Consider the following 20,589-nt stretch of genomic DNA (forward strand, 5'->3'; position numbering starts at 1 on the left):
GTATTTAAGAACATTGACGAATATAAATTTAACAATACAGACAAATTAATAACTAAGATTGTGATAACCCTCCGAATGATACCTACTTGCAATAAAATCATACAATAAATGCTGAAGAGGGTAAAAAAAATCATCGCTTTTCCAAACGTTAAACAGTTGTTGCTCTCTCCCTGTACATCTATATGTAGGAGGTGTAACTACTACACCGTGTGAAGTATTATAAAAAATCCATCAAATAGTTTTGGAGGAGATACATTTACATGTTTGAAACACCTGAATACAAGCAGTAGTATTATCTCCATTTGCTAATTTCAACAATAAGCGTCATGCTCAATGTTCATTGCCATAGTTAGGCATTTAAATCAAAATACATTGAAGGATTGATAAAAAAAATAATATCTTAAAAATACCTGGACAGATACGCAAAGGGATTTTTATAAACTCTCCAAACATTAATAAAGAAAAAAACAAAGAAAAAAAGGTAAAACTTCATCTTTATTGTACATTATGATATCTTAATTGTCTTGGTTTCTAATTAAATACTCAGTCATCATGAACCAAGTTAAAATCAGCACCGAAAACAAACAAAAACAACAACAACAAAATAAAACTTAACAAAGGAAACCAAAACACACACAATTTGTAGTTTTCTTCATCAATTTATATACACTAAGGGCAAACTTAATAAATGTTGCTTTGCTGCTTTCCTTCTTAACACTGGATTTGGGTAATTGAAAAAGAATTATTTTTGTTCAGAAGAAAGGAGTAAAAGAACATTATAACACATATTTTTTTTAAAGAATCGTGCTGAAAATATAAAAAGGATCTCGAAAATTAACAAAAACAAAATTTTGAGCAGATAGATATTTGGTATTTGATTGACGGACAGTCTCATCCACTAAACAGCATTTTTCAAGTCTCTAAAAATTGACATGTCTGTTTTACACAAAGAATTGGAATGCAAAGCTTTGTTACAGATCATTCAAACCTAAACCATGCTTTTCACATTAATTCTGTAGATGATTTAGATTATTTACAGATGTACATTTGAGTCCATATAAATCTCAGACAGGAGGTGATTCATGCATATCAAAACCCTACCAAATTTAATTTCATTTTATTATTTAGAAACACTTAATGACCAAATAATCTTAGTTTGTAATTGGGTTGTTGCACTTATATAGATGGGTATGAACTCGGTTATTTACAAAAGTTGTTGTTCTTGATTGAAAGGACTGTTGTTACCGAAAAAATGAGGTATAAGTAGACTAAAAAGCATTTTTTGTTTGGGGGGTTTCTAGACCATGAATTGCCACTACTATAGGCAGTGTTTGAATTTTATAAAGACTGGTACTTAAATGACTGAAACAAGTCCACATCTAGTATGCTTTGTCAACACAGGAAAACTACACTTCAAAAACTATTTATATGGCAAATATGCATCTATACTACAAAAATATACTAAAGTAATAAAAAGAAATGGTACTTATATTTATCCAAAGTGGTTCAAATTTATTTAAGCCAAAAATATATAATTGTCACTTTAAATCTGGAAAGAGAATGAATGCTCTGACCTTTATGGCTATTTCAAAGCCAAGAGAAAATGTCAAGAATAGATGCAAAAATATCTCCTATAAAGAAAGCATAGGCAAAAAAGATAAAATGGTAAAAGCACATAAAAGAGAAATAAATAAATCTGACTAAATAATACATCTGGTTTAAAATTGACATTCTATATACAAATTTCTTTTCTTTTCCCAGAGAACTGCAGAAGACGTTATGTACAAAAATATCTCTTTGAAATTTAAACTGACTATTTATTATCAGTAAGTTGAAAAAGTAACTGACTTTATTTATTTAAAGAAATGAAGTAAATCTAGGTAAAAAAAGGTATGAAAAAACTTTTAGAATAGCATACACACTGTGCTAAGTTCCTTACCGTTGGCCACAAGTTGCAGATTATTTTTTAATTATTCCATGACACACCTGGGCTACCATATTCTTCACTGTTAATTATTACAAAATATTTCGTCTTCTCAATTTCTCTATTGATATACAATGTATTAGATAGGAGAGTAGCCTAAAGCTGATCAAATTGTCCCAGACCAGAGAAAAAAACGTAAATATACAGAGTGATATGTGACAAACAAGCTGATTGAAAAAGCCAAATATAGAGTAAACTAGCATCTATTCAAGCACACAAAATGATTTTTTTCTACGTAAGGTTGTATTCATGAAATCATATGACCACAGGGATTCAAAATAGAACTAATCTAATGAATAAATAAACTTTCTTCTGTTGGAACTTTAATCATATGTAAAAAAAATGTTCCGAACCTTTAACTCTAAAAAATTAATTTTAACACCTGGGTCTTTTACCTGAAAAACTTTTACTTGACCACAAGGTTTTTGGACAATGAAACAAAAATGGTTCAATTCAATGTTTAGAAAAACTTGAAATCTGAATTCTGTAAAAATAACCCCAAGTTAATTCAATATCGAGCAAGTAAAATATTGACTTGGACTTAACTCATGTGAACTTCACTAGAAAAGCATTGACCTGATGTGTACTTCAATATTTTCAATTGATGACAAATGATTAAACTAATACTTTAATTGAAGATAAATCATGAAAAATAAAATGAAAAAACAAGAGCACTTTATACAAAGTACATATACAAAATAAGACTATTAAGTTATTTTTCTGTTAATTATTCAAGGTTATTGAGATCTGTAATCATAAAAAAAATTCAAATTTTTCAAGATCCTTTGGTCTGATTTTTTTTCTATAAGTTTTTCAGTTTTTGAAGAAATGACCCTAAATTAAAAAAATATGTTTTAACCAAAAGATAATAATTACTTTTTTTTATTTAATCATCACACAAAACTGCCTTTATATGTAATCACATAATCAATTGGCATGTCATGAGCACTTACAAAAAAATTGCATAATTTCACAATATACAAACATTGACCTACAAGTAGCTTGTACATGTATAAACATATCAATTGTATAAAATGTAATGAAAGACGTATTTCTCATATAAAAATGTAAACTACATTTTTGTTTTTACTTTACATTTAAATTCTAATGCAACTGTCATGTCTTGAAAGATTGATTACTGACATCCATCAATCGATTGATTAGCATTTAACGATTGATTTTTGAAATTAATCAATTAGTTGTCATTGGTGACAAACTAAGGGAGATAACCCTTTAATGATACCCAAGAAGTTAGACTTCAAATTCCTAATGTTAAAGGATTATGTCAGTTGCATTAGAATGTGACATCTATATTTAATGTTACTGCTTTCTTGAACTAATGGTTGCAACATTGTTTGATTGATTTTCAGTCTCATTAGCTTTTGCATTTTTTTTTGGTTTTTGATTTCGTTTTCTTTTAATGCAGGGATGAGACAAAAAGAATAATCTAATTTTGAATTAAAAAAATTCAAAATATCAATAAATATAGAAAGCTAAAATTTATCACAGGTCTAAAACAATTTTTTTTTACTCCAGCATTAAGTAGCAGTATTTCTAAGAATAATGAAAATTCTATATGTGATACACCCTAAAAAAGACTACAGTTTTTTTTATTAAGTATCATTATAGGTCTGTATGATATCTCATAAGAATCAGGGTTACATGAAAAACCACACGATATTTTCTGTTTTACTTAAGAATTTTAAACAAAATAATAATAAAAAAAAATGCAGGCTTTCCAACCATGAACCACATTTTGCATGATTCTTACATGGAGTACTACTTAAAAGGAAATGCACTGTTACTATAATAATTGAGAATAATTTTACACTAACAATTTTTCTGTAATATTTTGCGTCAGTTAAAATTTTTTGCAACCAGTAGTGCAGGAAAAAGTAACTGCTGAACAAAATTTTGAATACAAAATGGCTACCGGCTGAATGCTACTAAAAGATTTTTGTACAGTTACATTACTGAACAGATTCTAGATTATCACATGATCATGGCATTATCACAAAATAATGTACATTGTAACAGGTTTATTCATTGAAAATCACAACTTCAAAGAATGCCATTACGTTGAAATGATGTCAAAGCCCCCAATACACTACTTCTGGTGGTTGGTCCAAAAATAGCAGACATGGTGGAAGTTGACCCAGAGGTCAAAGTTGAGTCAGGAGTTTTCACAGCAGAAGTTGGTATAGCTTTAGTCTCAGTGCTATTTGAACTATGACCCCAGCTTCCAAGATATCCATATAAAGAAACTCCAGTGTTTTTCAACTTTGACATGAAATTTCGGGAATGTTCATTTCCAGCAGGGACAGAAGGCACAGGGTTTGTTTTGGTTTGTGTGTCAGGGTTTCCACTAGATGGCACTGTGTAACAGTGTCCCATTGGAAAGTTTGTGGCTGTTTTATCTGAGACTGTTGAACTGTCAGAAGAAGCGACGATTGTTTGGTCGTCCTTTTTTTCATTTTTTGGAGACAGAAGATCAGATTCTCCCAAGATGGAGGCAAGTCCTAAACCCATTCCATAACTGGGTCCCTGGATTTTGCTGGGTGCCTGCTGAGAAGTGGCCATTCTTGGTGTACTTACTAAGGGAGTGGAAGCACTGAAAAGACAAAAGCAAACATGAACTTTAAGATAGGAAAGTTTTGCTTCACTGAATGGAATCAAAATTTGAAAAATATGTTTGCATATCTAATTCCAAAATTTCTTGAAAAATGATTTTCTAAAACTAAAAATCATGAAAAAGAAACAAATACTTAAAAAAAAATGTATAAAATGAGAATATCTCCTCTCCAAAAGTCTGAAACAAATTTTTCTCAAATGTAGAATGACACAGCTTTTAAGGCGGTAGACCTAGGTAAAAGGACATCACTCTTGTAAATCATTAGTATGTTTGTATAACCCATTTTACATAAATTGCATGTGAGGCTAAGTTACTTAGATTTGTTTGCATTCAGTTTCAAATGAATGCTTGTACAGGTTGGATGAAACTGAATATGGTGCAAGCATATCACTGATTCCAAGAGCTAATAGTTTTTTTCATGAGAGTGATGAACCAACTGATTTGTGTGAAGTCTACATAGCAGCAATTGTGGGGCAAAATTTCAAGCAGCATGCAAAAAGTTATAAGCTTGTGTTGATGTTAAATATGCCATTGTAACAAGGAAAAACTTGCTCAGGTTGTTTGAAGAAATACTTGCTTATGATCAAAGATATATAATCCAAGCAAACTCTCTTTTGCTAAAAAACAACCATTTTAAAGGTTTTCAGATCTAATGTAACTCAATTGTCCTCATAGAGCATTAAGGACATAAATGTTTCATTGACAAATACCATGTTTTGGTGTGTATAATGCACATTTATGTATTGTGCGCAGTGCAATTTTGAAGGTGAAAACGTGTAAAAAAGTTTATTTAGACATAGAGTGCAGTAGAATTTTGGAAGACAAAAAGATAAATATTTTGCATTTGATCAGTCAATTTATTTACCTTGATCAAGTATTTCCTACATAAATGTGAAAGAAAGAGATTTCTATTCACACTTTAACATCATGTAAAGATCGGTAGCTACATAAATTGGATAATTTAAATATTGAAGCATGATTAAACTGACAAGGATGTATGATATGGCTTATATAACAAAATCAAAAGTCGGGAAAACCTTGACTTGGTTTTGGTTGTTACTAAAATTTTGTAATTTTTCATTTTAAAATATACTTCAAAGAAAGAAAATTGTTAGAAACAATCAACATATGTTTCAAAATAATCATTTTCAGCTGTAAAAGCATTAAATAAGGAGGGCTTGACAAAAAAGAACTTTGTTACTTTTTGGTTTTCGTTGTTCCATTTCAATTTCAAACTGTGTTTTACAGGAAAGAAATATTGTACAACCTATGTCTGAAACATGTTATTAAGACATTTTAACTTGAATTGAACAAATATCATTCAAAATTCAATATTTAAAGACGTATTCGATGATTTGATGAACATTCCACTTATGGTTTGTTTGTTTTCTTTACGCAGACTCTTTTCTCTTATAAACGTCTTTTATTTCTTGGCCAAATCTTATATAATGATGCGTAATATCACACCCATGTCTGAAAATTATTTCTACGTAAAAGTATGCAATTATACACAAAAAAATATGGTTCATTTTTATTTATTTTATTCAAATATTTGTCAATTTAAAAAAATCAAGATCTTCTCTATTTCATCCTTATTTTTAGCCTACTGAAAAACATCATGAAGTTACTATCAAAATTTAACTACTTTCTTAGTCACTATTTTCTTGTGATATAAATATGTGACTTTTCAATGGAATGTCCAATTTTGTTAAAAAAAAAATGGCCAAAATCTTATCCTAGAACCCCTTCTCCTATACGCAATTCTATGGAAAGCATTTCTTCTTGAAGCATGTGCTCTATACACCAGCAAACTAGAGGCAGACTGACAAAACAAAACTCACTCTGTTAAACTCTCAATATCGGAGACATCATCGTCATCCTCTACATCACTGAAGAAACGAAAATACGAAAATCACAACAGGGAAAGCAAAACAAACAATAACACACAAAGGATGGAGTATGTTTATGTAATAATTTGGCCTTAAATTCCAATTTTAATCAAATTGTTATTTACTGTTGTCCATTTTATCTTGAAAGGCCAATTTACACATTACACAAACTGCTCCTCTGTATAAAACATTCACAGTTGGAAAAAATGGAATGAAATGTTCTTGGAAAATTTTGCCCTCAATATAAAATAAAGTGGAGTATAAAAATATGATCTTTCCTTTCAATGTATTGTTCTTAACCTGTTAATTTTAAATCTCCTGGCATACGGTTAAGACAATTTATTTACACCAAATCAAAATCCAAAATTGATTGGTTCCAAAAAACTACAATGATAAGTTTGAATAGGAATTGAATAAAATTCAGCCCAACTTAAGAGTGACTTGTCAAAGATGATAAAACTACATCACTAACTTTATAAATTCATGCATAATTGTACCATAGGCTCATATGTATTTCAGTGTGGTACAAGTAAGTCTTTTGACTCTTTCTAAAAAAAAATGTCCATATTCTCATTACTAATACCTAATACCTTCCCCAGGAAGCACATATAAACCTAAAATTTAATATAAGCCAACAATATTATGCAAATGTGAATAATATAATTTGTGTTTATGTTTTGAACCATCTAAGAATAGGTTGTAGAATTGTCTCCCTTTATCCAACATTTAACCATCTGTCTTTTTTCTCTTTTTGTTTTTCATTCATAATTTTCATCCAAATACATATATACCAGTCTTAAAATCACACTTTCTTTCCCCACTCTTATCCTTTTAAAATCCCCTTCCAATTTTCAATTTCTTCTTTTTTTTAATTACCATAAAGGGAGATTATCATTTGAAATTTGATAAAGGGAGGTAATCAACAAACTACCTTTGACATGGACAAAAACATCTGTGACATTTACCTAACGCTACATGAGGGATGTTTCACCATTGAGTTAGTGAATGTGTTGATTGTCCAACTTTCCTGAGGGCCATTAAATGCAGGGAAGGAGTCAAAGTCATCTGAAAAGAGAAAGAGGATAGTTTTAAGACGAAGGCAGCAGGCAAATAACATTTCCTTAATGTTAAATTATGGAATATAGAGTACATTCGAATCATGCACGTTAAACACAATTTAACTGCAAAGAATTATTTTAAATTCAGTGAAATCTGTCTTAACTAAACCCCTTTTAAGCTGAGGGATATTTTGTTTTGACATGTTTCACTGTGACACAAGTTTAAAATGTAGAAAAGCTGATATAAAGTGACTTCAGAAGACATGTGGTTCTCAGTTTCTCAAAGTTAGGGTAAGACAGGTCTCACTGTATACAGAGTGAAGCACAAGAGAAAAACCGTGATTTGGATGAAACAGGTTAAAAAAGTACTGAAGCTGACATAAAAGAATTTCAGACACTGTTTATTTTTGACAAGTTAAATGCAGTTTATACAGAATTTTGTTAAGACAAGTTTCAGTGAAATAAAATGTTCAAGCCTTCAACGCATGCTATAAAAAATTCCTATGTTTAGTATCCCCAAATATCACTACCTTTTATAAAACATGTATATGACACTTTAAGATGAGTAAAGGAACATTTTTTTCAGCTTTCCAGCAGGTTAATCAGTTCTTACAAATGGAAATGTTATTGTACACATGTATTTAAGGAGGTAGACCTATGGTAAGGGACACAACTCAGACTTGGACTGATTTCATTCTGTTTCAAATGAAAGCTTAACAGGCTTTGGTAAAACTGAATATGATACCAACATATCACAGATTTCAAGACTTATGTCCCTTACCCTAGGTCTACCTCCTTAAAGGAGAAATAAAATTGGCTAATTAACAATTTCTAGAATAATAGAAAATTTGGACCTGTTTCATCATTTCTTTAATATTTCATATCTGAATCCCCTAAAGACTAACTAACCATCCTCCTCCAGATCACTGAGATTGTGCTTTTCCTCTTCAAGATCAAGTTTTCTCTCTCCCTTAATCTGGACACCTGGTCGAGATTCAAATATTCCACCAATGTTTGGAGTAGCAAGCTGCTGCCATTGTCTCAATGTTACTGAACCTATTACAATATGAAAGATTCACTGTTTTTAGGCATTTATTAATAACAGTCTAAGACAAAATTTTGGTACCTATTTGTTTTTTTTTAAATGTCATTCTCTATAAGAATCAGGCAGTGGGTAAAACATGGTATGAAAAAAAACCACCCTTTTGAAAGTTTAATTTGACTATTTACACCATCAGAATCAAGAAAGATTTTCCATTTAACTTTGGTATATTAAATCTTAGTTCCATTGAAATGCACTGAAAATGAACATTTCAAGGGCAGACAATTCTATCAAAGTTTGCATTTTTCTAACATTCTATAGAGAAATTTCTGAGCAAATCCAGTGATGCAGAGATCAAATAATAGTCCTTTCATATAAAGAAATCATCTTTGAGAGAAATTATATCATCAGATCTGTAGGGTTTTGACATGTATGTTTCTATTTTTTTCACATTATGCCTAATTCTTACAAAGACTGCTACTTAATATCTAAAACAAGGTTCACTCTCAAAAGTTTACTTCACACCATTGTTTTGCAATGGCTGTCATATTACATGATAACATTTTTTGTCAGTCCTAGAAATGTATGTTCACTGAAGAATATCTAACTTTCTATTTCAGTACTAAAAATATATGATCACTAAAATTTAGATATCTAATTATCTCCTCTTGCAACCAAAAATCATTTTCATGCTGGTCATTATAAAAATAACCCAACCTTCATACAAAACTTCATCTAAACCTATTAAACAGTTAAAAGGAGAAGTATGTGGACAAACAGACAGACAGACAGACAAACAAATAGTGACTCGAAACTCTGTTTATATGAGCATTATAATTAGTATACTAACCCTCTAAAGGCTTGACAATTCTGAGTTTTTCAGGAAGCCTGTAATATGGGTTACTACTTCCTGTCATGCTGGACAATCCAGACAAGCCACTAAGTCCACTTCCTGTTGAGAGAGTACTGTCTGGTGTTTGACATACTCCTGGTGTTGAACCTTCTGTCTCAGACCTGGAATAAAACAGATTTGTTTAAATCTGGTTAAAAAAAAAAGTACCTTTTCATAATTAAATTATATCTTTCAAATGAATTCAAATGTAAAGGGACCGACTTGTCATGCACATTTTAAAGTTTTCAAAACTTTACACAATGATCCAGTTCAAATCTTGTTATAAACTTTAGACCTGACTTGATGGGTAATATTAACACCAAATTTCTAAAAATGGTTCTATTGCTTTGTTATCAGAACATCACAACCCATTTAGAGCTTTTCTGTCAAAGAATCTGACAAAATGTGTATGAGGTGTGGCAAATTAGGAAAAAAGACGGTTTTATTGCATTATCTTATTATTTTATACCTCATAACCTCCAGAAGTAACCATCAAAGTGTTTGTAAATTTTGCCTTCTTAATATATTGATAGGTCATATTTGGTTGAAATATGGACAAATTTCCCTGTATAAGCAGTAAAAAAAATAAATATCATGTCACAGAAGCTTCTGGATAAATTTAAATAGCTTTTGGGTTGTTTTCTGGCTGAATGGAATATATTACAGGGAAAAAAAGATCAAATTGAACAAAAATGTGTCAACCATTGCCTGATTCTTACACAGAATGTTACTTAAATATATAGGTATATACATGCCTTTTGAGCTGACCGAAAAAAAACATCAACCACTGATGATTATATTGGGTCAAATAGACTTGGTAAGAGAAGGGTTATCATTTTAAAGGTTTATGTTTTTTAATGTTACTTATTTATACCTCTGTCTCTGTCTTTTGGTCTCATCTTCTTTATAGTCCTGTTCATTGAGCTCATTGGCCCTTCTTAAAGACAGCTTTCTCAAGGCTGTTTCAAGGTCATTAGATCCTGGTATACCTGGTCTACCAAGATTATTCCTGGTCCTGAAAAAAAAGTCAAGGTTAATAAGAAGGTCCGTAGACCTGAGTTTACATGGTGTAACAAGATTTGCCCAGTCCTGAAAATGAAGATCAAAGTACAAATCTTAGTTACTTGACTCTGGACCCTTGTATACATGTTCTACAAAGATTGTTTCTAATCCTGATAATAAAAAGTGAAAGGTCATATTTGTGAAACAAATTTGTTCCAGATATAAAGGTCAAAACTAGATAAGACATCCAAATTTCCTATGAAGAGGATATAAAGCCAGTTGAGCATTCAATACTGTATACTGCGAAATTTTCATGGCAAATTTATTTTCACAGTAAGATCCATGGTGCGAATATCAAACTGTCATGAATACTTTTTTTTTAAGGAACAGTATAAAGCAATTTGAAAACATCTTGATTGCAGAAACCGAGAGAAAAAAATAATTTAACAAAATAAACTACAAAATAGAATTCAAACAAAGCTGTTCTCTTGCATGATTTGGAACAAGCATATATAAGTACAGGCACGGATCCAAGAACTGGCGTACCAGGCGTAAGCCCCCCTAAATCGGTAAGAAAAAAAAATTTCATCCTATGATATTTTTTGCCTTGCTTTGCACGGCATTTAACTCAATTTACTTCATTACCAACATGTTTATTCATTATTTTAAATACAAACAATATCAGTTTTATATATTGTAAATTGCGATATGCTGTACACGTGTTTCAAGGAGTAACCTCTCATCAGCAGCATTTAAATGAAATATATAGGAAGATCATAATTAAAATATTAGTTGTATACCAGAAGTATAACCAAAACTATCGAAAGAGGAAGCCAAATCCATCACCAAAAGGTTCTACCATATGCAATGCAAGGAATGAAGCCTCAGTATTTTGCATATTTTTAAAAATATTTTGGAATACTGCAAGTTTTCATAAATATAGTAGATAAAATGTGTGATATTATTCAGGGTCAGACAAGTCTGACTACTGGGTTGGTGAATACCCTCGTGGACCTCATGTCCACCAGCAGTGGTATCAACAGAGTAGAAATAACCATAATTCATGTACGTACAGCTTGAAGGTGCGAAAAAAATGGCATTTTTATTCCATGCCCTAAAAGTTGAACAATAAATTCAGAACACCACATAATTTATTTTACAACTAGTTATCTTGAAAAGGACAGCAAACATCTGTAGATGTCATAATGTTCCTCATGACATGATGTTAGTATATTGTCATATTACTTCAACTGTAATGTTCACAATGAATCATATTTTCATCTTTTTTAATCTTTTAAACTTTGAAGTGGCTATACATGTGTATAAATTGACAACCAAGCCTACTTCAAGTCATTTATAGTACAGAAAATTACCTTTCAAACAAAACAAGACTTTCAATTTCTGTTTTTACTTTCTTAGCTACCCCATATACCAATATTTCTTTATAAATTGACACACAAACATATTGAAATGTATTTATTGGGAAATGTAAACTGCAATAAATGTATTTATTGGGAAATATTATCTGCAGTATATGTATTTATTGAGAAATATTCTCTGCAGTATATGTATTAATGGGAAATGTAATCTGTAATACATGTATTTATTGGGAAATGTAATGTGCAATACATGTATTTATTGGGAAATGTACTCTGCAATATATGTATTTATTGGGAAATGTACTCTGCAATACATGTATTTACAACCCTGTGAAGATTTTTATATACTGTCAGTAAACTTATTCGTGGGTATTGTTTTTCATGGCTTTGTTAACTTGGTTAGTTTGTGAATTTTAGAATTTGTAAATTTGGACATGTCTTAGATTTTTACATGAATATTATATCATAATGGGAATTTGAATTGGTCCTTTGACCAAAACATGAAAACTATTAAAAATACAAAGGTACCCCATGTACATTTGGGCTTTTACAGTACATAGTCCTAGTCCAATCTTAAGCATATCAGACAACAGTAAGATGAAAAACATTCAAATAATTCAATCAGATAAATATGTAAGAAAAGCTACTGGTTACTATTATTAGCTTCAATAGGATAGAGCTTAGGGAAAAAATCCTACTATATAATTAATCCAGATGGTATTCTGGTTCCAATTACTTCATAATTATCAAAATGAGCTAAGGGGAGAAACCTACCAAAATAATTCATCCAGATAAATTAATACTGTATATTCTAGACCTCAATTAATGTTCTTAAGAAAGAGCTAAGGGAAAATTCATCTAGATGTTATACTGTTTCCTATTACTAAATGATCATAAGAAAGAGCAAGGGGAAAAAACTTACCCATATAATCCATCCAGATCACTTCCAGGTGGATTTTCTGGTCCCGAATCAACATCAGAGAAGTACATGGAACTCCTGTTTGAGATGGGGGCAGATTCAATACTTTCATTTAAACTGTAGTTAGAAGCCCCCATTGAGGTACTACGGATTGATGGACATCTGGATCCGGATTTTTTGGCAGCTTTCACAGTCTCGAAAACTTTCCAATTATGAACTCTGAAATTAGCAAGTAAATCCTCAGTCACAAATCTTGCATTAAATTCTGGAGCAGCTTTTGTCTAAAGTTATGTGACTCACAAAATTGTTATTTTTCATTACTTTAAATTTAAATTCAAATAGTTAAAAGCATTTTAAAACTGTAAAGATTAAGTTCTGGTGAATTTCCCATCTGGTTGAAAGGGATTTATCTATCTAAGCATAACCATGGCACAAACAAATAGCATAACTTTTTTTCTCTTTTTCAAGATTTTTCCCTCTTTATAATAAGTCTACTCCATTGAGCACCTTGTCATAGTTTTCCCTTCCTCTTCAGTCTACCCTGGACTTGACTGTTTATGAACAACTCAACTGGTGTTTCTAGAAAGCAGAGGATGCTTACCCTACCAGTGTACCTAGTCCATGCTCCCATTTTTTTAGTGCTCATTTACTTTGATTCTTTGTACATATTATTTTGGTTATTTTATGTTCTTTATTGAGTGTGTCTGTTTTCACTGTCTGGTCTTTTTTACCTTGTACTCTTGTACTCATGAACATGCGAGTTTCTACAGTTCAAGACATTGGCTTTTTTAAAATTAAAATTTTCTCCTGTTTTAAGACATTGCCTTCTTTAAAATAAACCAGCTTTTTTATATTAACTTATTCTTACTTTCTCTCTGCAGGAGAGTATCCTTTTGGGTAATCAATGTCTCCTTTAAGTGAACTCTCTAACTCAGAGGCTAGAGAGTCTGAAGGGAGACTAAGGAGAGACGATGACATATAGTTATGTCTGACACCTCCAGGTTTCTGTTTCCTTCTGAGTTGTCTGACCTCATCTTGAGAAACCTCATACAGTGCAACCAACTCATCATGTTTGTCTTTTAATTCTGCAATCTGAAATTTTAAAAAAAAATTTAATTAAGGAGGCAGACAGAAGGTAAGGGTAAGGGTCATAACTCTTGAAATCAGTAATATGTTTGTATTACATTCAATTTCACCAAAACTTATCAAGCTTTCTTTTGAAACAGAATGAAATCAATCCAAGTTACTTTGATGCCTACATGAGATTGATGTCAAATGCTGAATACATGTTCCAATGATTTGTAACAGTCGTGTCCCTTACCCTAGGTCTACCTCCTTAATTGAATCTCAGAACCATAATCAGTTGTTACAACAACCTCCAACATTGACGCAATCAAGTGCTAAAAACTGTTCAAAACAAGCTCTAAATTGGTTAACCACCATAAAAGTCAGAAAAGTTCTGTCAAAATAACACCCTCTTCAACACTAACCCTTCCTTCCAAAACAAAAAGAAAACAAAAAAAAACCAATCTAATTTGCACTTTTTTTTAATTTAGGTAAAAATATTATGCAAATTTACAATTACTGTGTTCCAAACATCTAAAAATGTAGAAAAAGTATTCAAACTAAACTTTCTTATATTTTGTGACTTTCTGAGAAATTTTACTTACCAATATTATCTTTTTGAAAATTATGATAAAAAAAAACAAAAAAAAAACAATATTGTGAAAGTACTTAAATTCGTGGATACCAATTTTCGTGGATTAGAAAAAAACACAAGTTCGTGGATTCTTGAATTCGTGGATTGGAGATTTTCAGTAAACACATCTATGGAAATCTCCTTTTCTTTGGGAACCAAATTTCATGGTTTGGCCTACCCACAAAATCCACGAAAATTGGTTCCCCATAAACATTAGTACTTTCAAAGTATGACTTAAAACATACCTCCTTAGTAAGAAATCTTTGAGATTCTTGAGAAGCTACCAGATGTTTCTGTAGTTCTAAATTCTCAGCTGTCAACTGCAATATTACAAAAAATTTATATTGATACACATACTTATACATATATATTTAACTGTATATAAAAATAAATCACTACTTTAACTAATAACTCGAATATTCAAATTGAAATTTAAAAAGAACAGAGGTGTTTTCCTTTAAAATAGTGAGTTTTTTTTACCATTTTCCAATTTCAAACAAAAATAAAAAAATATGACTTTTTTTCTAAGGACTGGATGTGTTTGAATGTTCCATAGGAAACTAGACACATCCAAAAGTGACATTAGAGCGTTCGAGAACCTAGAAATTATTATCTGGCCTAAGGCCAAATAAAACAACAGAGGGCCTGAGAATCATGAAATTATTATTATCTGGCCAAAGGCCAAATGAAACAACTGAGGGCCTGAGAATAAAAAAATTACAATTATTTGGCCTGAGACTTTTAATTCAGTGTAAATAAAATATTACTTACTACTTTGACCTTGAGCTGAAGGTCAACTACCTGACCCAGTAGCCCAGTTATTTCTTCTTTTTGTGCACTGTTTTCTTCTGTCTTTCTACCAAGTTCTTCTACATATAGTTCTAAATCCTTCTTTACTTCAGCTGTATAAAAGAAAAATCATTCTGAACATTTACACAAAGCAGAAAACAATATCCCTAATGTAAATATACTGCACACTTCTAAATCATTCTAAACTTCAGTTGTATAAAAGAAAGATTATTCTGAACATGTACAAAAAGCAGAAAAATAATTCCTAATGTGAACAACCGGTACTTTTCTAGTGTTTTAACTTTACATCTGTCGTCTTTCGAAAAATACCCCTCTTCTCAAAATGATATATGCTTAAAGTTGTGCTTTTTGATTAAAGTAAAAAATCTTTTTTTTAGGTTCTTTGGTAGATATTTCATGTACTTCTTAATGTGGATATTTGATCAAAAGAATAGACCCTGCTTTGAGCAAGTGTCACTGGCTGAGCTGGATTTTTAATGTGGTAAAACACAGAAGCAATAGCCAGCAATAATAAAGTGTATAAACCCACTCACACATTTTATTCTGACTCCAAACAAACCAATCATCATTTTAACTCTTACATGTGTGCTTAGCGGAAGGGTAGTAACTTACAATTTTCAAGCTTTGTTATGACCGAGATTGGGATAAAACCCACAACCTTATTCACTCAATGAGCTTTATTTACATTTAAATAAGAATTCATGGTTTTCCTTCCCTTGTTTGTCTACCACGGACAAGACTTTTTATGAGCAACTCGGCGGGTGTTTCTAGAAAAGTAGAGGACGCTTACCCTACCGGTGCATCTGGTCCATGCTCCAAGTTTTTGGTGGAGTCAGAGTTGCTCATTTACTTTTGTTACTTTGTATGTATGATTTTAGTTACTTTATGTTCTTTGTTGTGTATATCTGTTTTCCATGTCTGGTCTTTGTCCCTGGATTACATTCTTTTGATTACTGCTATAACCTTGGTTCCCTTGATTACTCTTTGATTACCGCTATAACCTTGGTTCCCTTGATTATCCATAGTGATTATGATACTTACCAAACTGTTGAACACAGTCACTGACAAGCTTCGCTTCTTTCTCTTCATAGTCACAGGTTTCAGCAGAGAGCTGAGCTGTCTGTAAACACAAAATAAAATATATTTTAAAATTGGAAATGTAATTTCTACCATTAAATGAAATTTTCTAATTTCAGGTTTCGATATTTCATTTAAACATGAATGTACTAAGTGAAAACCTTTACTTGATATTCAGCCACCAAGTTATTTACTTTTTCATTAGTTGTTTTTAAAGACGTAACACAAACCTCTAGTTTCAGCTTTACATTTTCTTCTTCAAGTGATTCAACCTTTTTCTGAAGTGACTTGACTCCACTTGAGTGTAAACGGTCATCACTGTAAAATAATTAACTCAAATATAGGCAAAATCTTATTATCAAAATTACGATAAAATTATCAAATTTACAATACAACAAAATTTCTGTATAGAAAACAACAATTTTCCTTTAAACTGTTACGATTTTAATGAATGTTTATTTATTTTTACATAATATTTTCAATGAATCATACACAGGCAAAATTATTTCACATGATTTTCACACGAATTGAGCAAATAAACTAAATGACAGAGTTCACATGAAATTCGGGTGAATGGAGCCTTCATGTGAAATTCACACAAAATGTTCACATGAAATTCGTGTTTAGTGAATTTCACATGAAAATCATGTTAATTTCATGCGAATTTCACATGAATTTCATGTGAAGCTAGGTTCACTCAGAGGGGTTATCCCAGAATCCTATTAGAGTTAATTTATCTGATTAAAGAAATAAAAGACTTCAACCTGAGCCTTTCTAAGACTAAACAAACATAAACAGCATAAAAACAATACGATCTAAATTAGCAAAAGAACAGAAAAGTATATAATGTGGCCATTTGAAAGCAAAAATCATATCAAAATTTGGTGCCAAGACTGACTGCAAAAATATTCCAAGATGTTTGCTCCTGGCAATCCTCCACACAACAAAGGTAAAACTGGTCTAAAGAGGAGGTCTACACCTAAGAATGCTGGATGGTACAAGATAAGTCATACTCCATGGTTGAAAGGTCTTTTGTTTGAGAATGCAGTTTCACCAGATGAAGATAATTCAAAAACTTACATCTGAATGAATTTGCAAGATCACCAACAAGACGATAAGCATGTTGAAGCTGATACAGAAGAACTGCATACCATTGGCAGTGACAGCTGTTCCCAGTTTGGAAATGATGATGATCCTGCTGTTGATAATTCTCAGAAGATGATATTGCGACCACTTCACCTGAAAAGAGACGGGACACAGACAACAATAAGTTCAAATTCTCGCATCATTGATGAAGAACAGATGTTTGCTCTGTTTAACTCAGCATATGAGCAACACAGATTAATTCTACGTACCTGCAGGAAGCCTCAGATGGAATCCCATACCATTAAGAAATGGGGTTGTGGTGCTATGTACAAAATTAAATGCAAGAAATGTTGGTTTGTGTCCAATGAAGTAGTGAAGCTCTACAAAGAAATTGAAAACAACAAGCCGGGACCGAATCTTTCAAATTCAAATGTTGGATTGGCATCAGTGGGCTTAGACAGTCTAATAGGAAACAGGAAGACACAAGAGATTTTGGCCCATTTGAATGTTTCACCACCTAGCAGAAGTAGCATGCAGAGAAACTCAGACAGAGTAGCAAAGGAGATGTTAAACCTGAATATAGAAGACACTAAGGAGAAAACAGAACTGGTAAAATCTGATAACAGAAGCAAGGGAAAGCCTGAAAATCTTGTAGATTTGACACTAGATGGTCGATATCCTGGTTCAAGCCGCTCAAGCCGAAAAAAAAACCAGGGCTTAACGCTTCTCAGGCACAGATGTTGGGGATACAGCAAAACACAGACAGAAAATACATAATTGTTGCAGTGTCCCAAAACCTATTATGTTGGAAGGAAGCATGGTTATGAGGACTTGGTTTTGAGGTAGTGTGTCCCGGAGACCATGAAGGATGTACTGCATCTCACAAAAGATTGGCACTTGTGTCAGAATATGAGATGGGAAAGGATGTAGGAAGCCAACTAGCACTACAGGGTATTTTAATTTGGTATGCTACTACTGATGGAGATGCCAGGTCGGCGCAAGGAGTTGAAGATGCTATCCAAGCCTTGGTACCTTTGTGGAAAATGAAGAGACTTGCTGATCCGTTGCACCTGAACCAACATCAGTTTCGTACAGGATTACGTGCCGAGTTTAGTGAGACCATGTTCCACGGTAAAACAAATATGGAAAATAAAGAATTGAAACAGAAATTTAGCCTTGATTTGAGATGTCGATATTCGATGATTTTAAACCAACTTATGAATGATCATAAAAGAAACATAGAAAAATTGGTAAAATTTTACCTGCAATTGTAACTGCTACACTAAAGTGCTATGATGGGGACTGCTCATCCTGCTTCAGGGATTCTGTGGTGTGTGGTGGAACAGAAACAAGTAACTGGTGGTTGCGATCCTACTACCTCAGCTGCTATAACATCACTGTGCTACAAATGGACAAAACAGACAAAAAATTAGTCACTGAATTGGTAAAGATGATACTAAGTGAAGAAGCAATCAATAGTATGAAAATGTATCACACGACGAACAAGAATGAAGGTTTCCACCGTGCACTGAGTGTAAGCCTACCTAAAAATGTAACCCATAGTAAAAATATGGAGGGGAGATTACATTCTGCATTTCATCGCAATAACAACAGACCTGGTACATCAGCCATAAAAAAGAGCAAGAATTTGGAAATACAGATTTCAAATGTAACACTTTCGTCGAAAAGATGGACAAAGACTTTGTTTACCACCAGCAATATGAAAAACGTACTGAGGTAAAATAAAAAACGACAACCGTCAACAGATAGCTCAAAACATGGAAGATCACAAGGCCTACAAAGAGCACAACAAAAAGAGACCTGATTACAAAAAGAGTCAACTAGATGCTGTACCAGGATTGCTGCAGAATGGCAATTACTGCAAAAAGAAGATGCCCCAGTGATGAAAGAAGAAAATCAAACATAAAGGTCCACCTAAATCTTTCAAAAAGATTCTTAGTTGATGCAAAAAAAATAAATAAATAATAAAAAATAAAATAAATAAAGACTGCCTTCCCTTCCCTTAATTTTGTCAAAAATACCTAAATCATTGTCTGTCATCCTGAGGGCTACTAAACATGGTGGTAATGGGGCAATGTAACCAACACATTCCCTTTTGACACGCATGTCTGCCTACTATTGTTAAAGCCGTGAGACTCTAACACCAAATGGGTAACATTAATGCAGCTAGTGTTGTGGCACAAGTGAGAAACATCAAATGAAGGTAAATAAGCAGATTGATGCTCTATCATGTATGCTAGCCTTTGCACATAAACTGATTTCTACTCAATGCCAATGGCACCAGGAAATCTACAATTTATAATCCCATATTTGCCATTGGGTGTTAAGTTCCTGTCCATATAATACATTCCCTGTTCTCTCCAAGGGCCGATTTATCTTGTAGCTCTGTTCTGTACTTTCGGTAAAATGCCTCCATTTTGCTAAAATGAACTTTTTCAGCATGGGTGTGTAGGAATTTACCCCTAAACTTCAATTTGAAACCCCCTTTGACAAAAAAAAAATTGAAAAAATTTAAATCTAATCCGATTTCCGCCAAAATAGCCAGAATTTCACAGAATTTCAGAAAAATAAACTTCTTACATATTACAGTACCCAAAGGCATTATCTACACAGAAATATAAAAAAAAATACAAAAATAATCAGTACTGGAGCAATAACAGCTGATTTTATATGTAAACACACTCCTCTATTATAAACGAGGACACAATTAATTTTCACACCGAGTTAATTATAGCTTTTTCAAATTAAAACAAAAACTACCGCTTCAAATCAAATGCAATTTTGGGAGCTGAATAAACCATCTTACCTGAAACTTCCATAAAAAATTACAAATTTTCACCATCATTTTTCAATTTTAACTACCTGAACACAAAGACCCCCCAAATTTGAACCAAAATGGCTTCTAAAAGGCCAAAAAGTTGACCTTTTCTGACCTCACCAAATCACACCCTATATGTATAAGACATCTATCAAATTATTTCCATTATTCATCTTTCAATTGAACCAAAAAGAATAATAAATTCTAAAGGTAAGGTTGTGTAAACAATTTAAAAAAAATACTCTATCAAAATAGGAACTATATTCGTATACAAGGAATAG

At 32.1% G+C, this 20,589-nt stretch overlaps 1 protein-coding gene and 1 long non-coding RNA gene across 2 annotated transcripts; both read right to left on the reverse strand.

Annotated features, from left to right (window-relative positions):
• Positions 1 to 477: 477 nt before the first annotated feature.
• LOC148600044 (trafficking kinesin-binding protein 1-like) lies at positions 478 to 17,064 on the reverse strand. The gene is made up of 13 exons (XM_088558111.1): positions 17,054 to 17,064; positions 16,614 to 16,701; positions 16,348 to 16,426; positions 15,268 to 15,398; positions 14,742 to 14,816; positions 13,666 to 13,889; positions 12,801 to 13,016; positions 10,372 to 10,512; positions 9,456 to 9,619; positions 8,473 to 8,619; positions 7,471 to 7,570; positions 6,458 to 6,505; positions 478 to 4,595 (listed from the first exon to the last, which is right to left on the reverse strand). Exons 1-13 carry the CDS (start codon positions 17,062 to 17,064, stop codon positions 4,046 to 4,048), a joined length of 1,974 nt encoding a protein of 657 aa, XP_088414237.1. The 3' UTR covers positions 478 to 4,045.
• Positions 17,065 to 17,179: 115 nt separating this feature from the next.
• LOC148600045 (uncharacterized) lies at positions 17,180 to 20,371 on the reverse strand. Its single transcript, XR_015917625.1, has 3 exons — positions 20,297 to 20,371; positions 18,732 to 18,871; positions 17,180 to 17,622 (listed from the first exon to the last, which is right to left on the reverse strand). It is a non-coding gene; the product is annotated as an uncharacterized LOC148600045 (long non-coding RNA).
• Positions 20,372 to 20,589: the final 218 nt, after the last annotated feature.

This window comes from Perna viridis, chromosome 13 (genome assembly GCF_037379345.1).
Source record: "Perna viridis isolate PV_CMFRI_1.1 ecotype Kerala chromosome 13, ASM3737934v1, whole genome shotgun sequence".
Lineage (NCBI taxonomy): Eukaryota > Metazoa > Mollusca > Bivalvia > Mytilida > Mytilidae > Perna > Perna viridis.

Excerpts from the sequence above, each read along its gene's own strand:
- LOC148600044 (XM_088558111.1), bottom strand. Across the intron at positions 13,890-14,741 it reads AAAGATTTCTTACTAAGGAG|ATTGCAGAATTAAAAGACAA; the intron begins GTATGTTTTAAG and ends TTAAAATTTCAG. Across the intron at positions 4,596-6,457 it reads GATATTGAGAGTTTAACAGA|TGCTTCCACTCCCTTAGTAA; the intron begins GTGAGTTTTGTT and ends TTGTCTTTTCAG.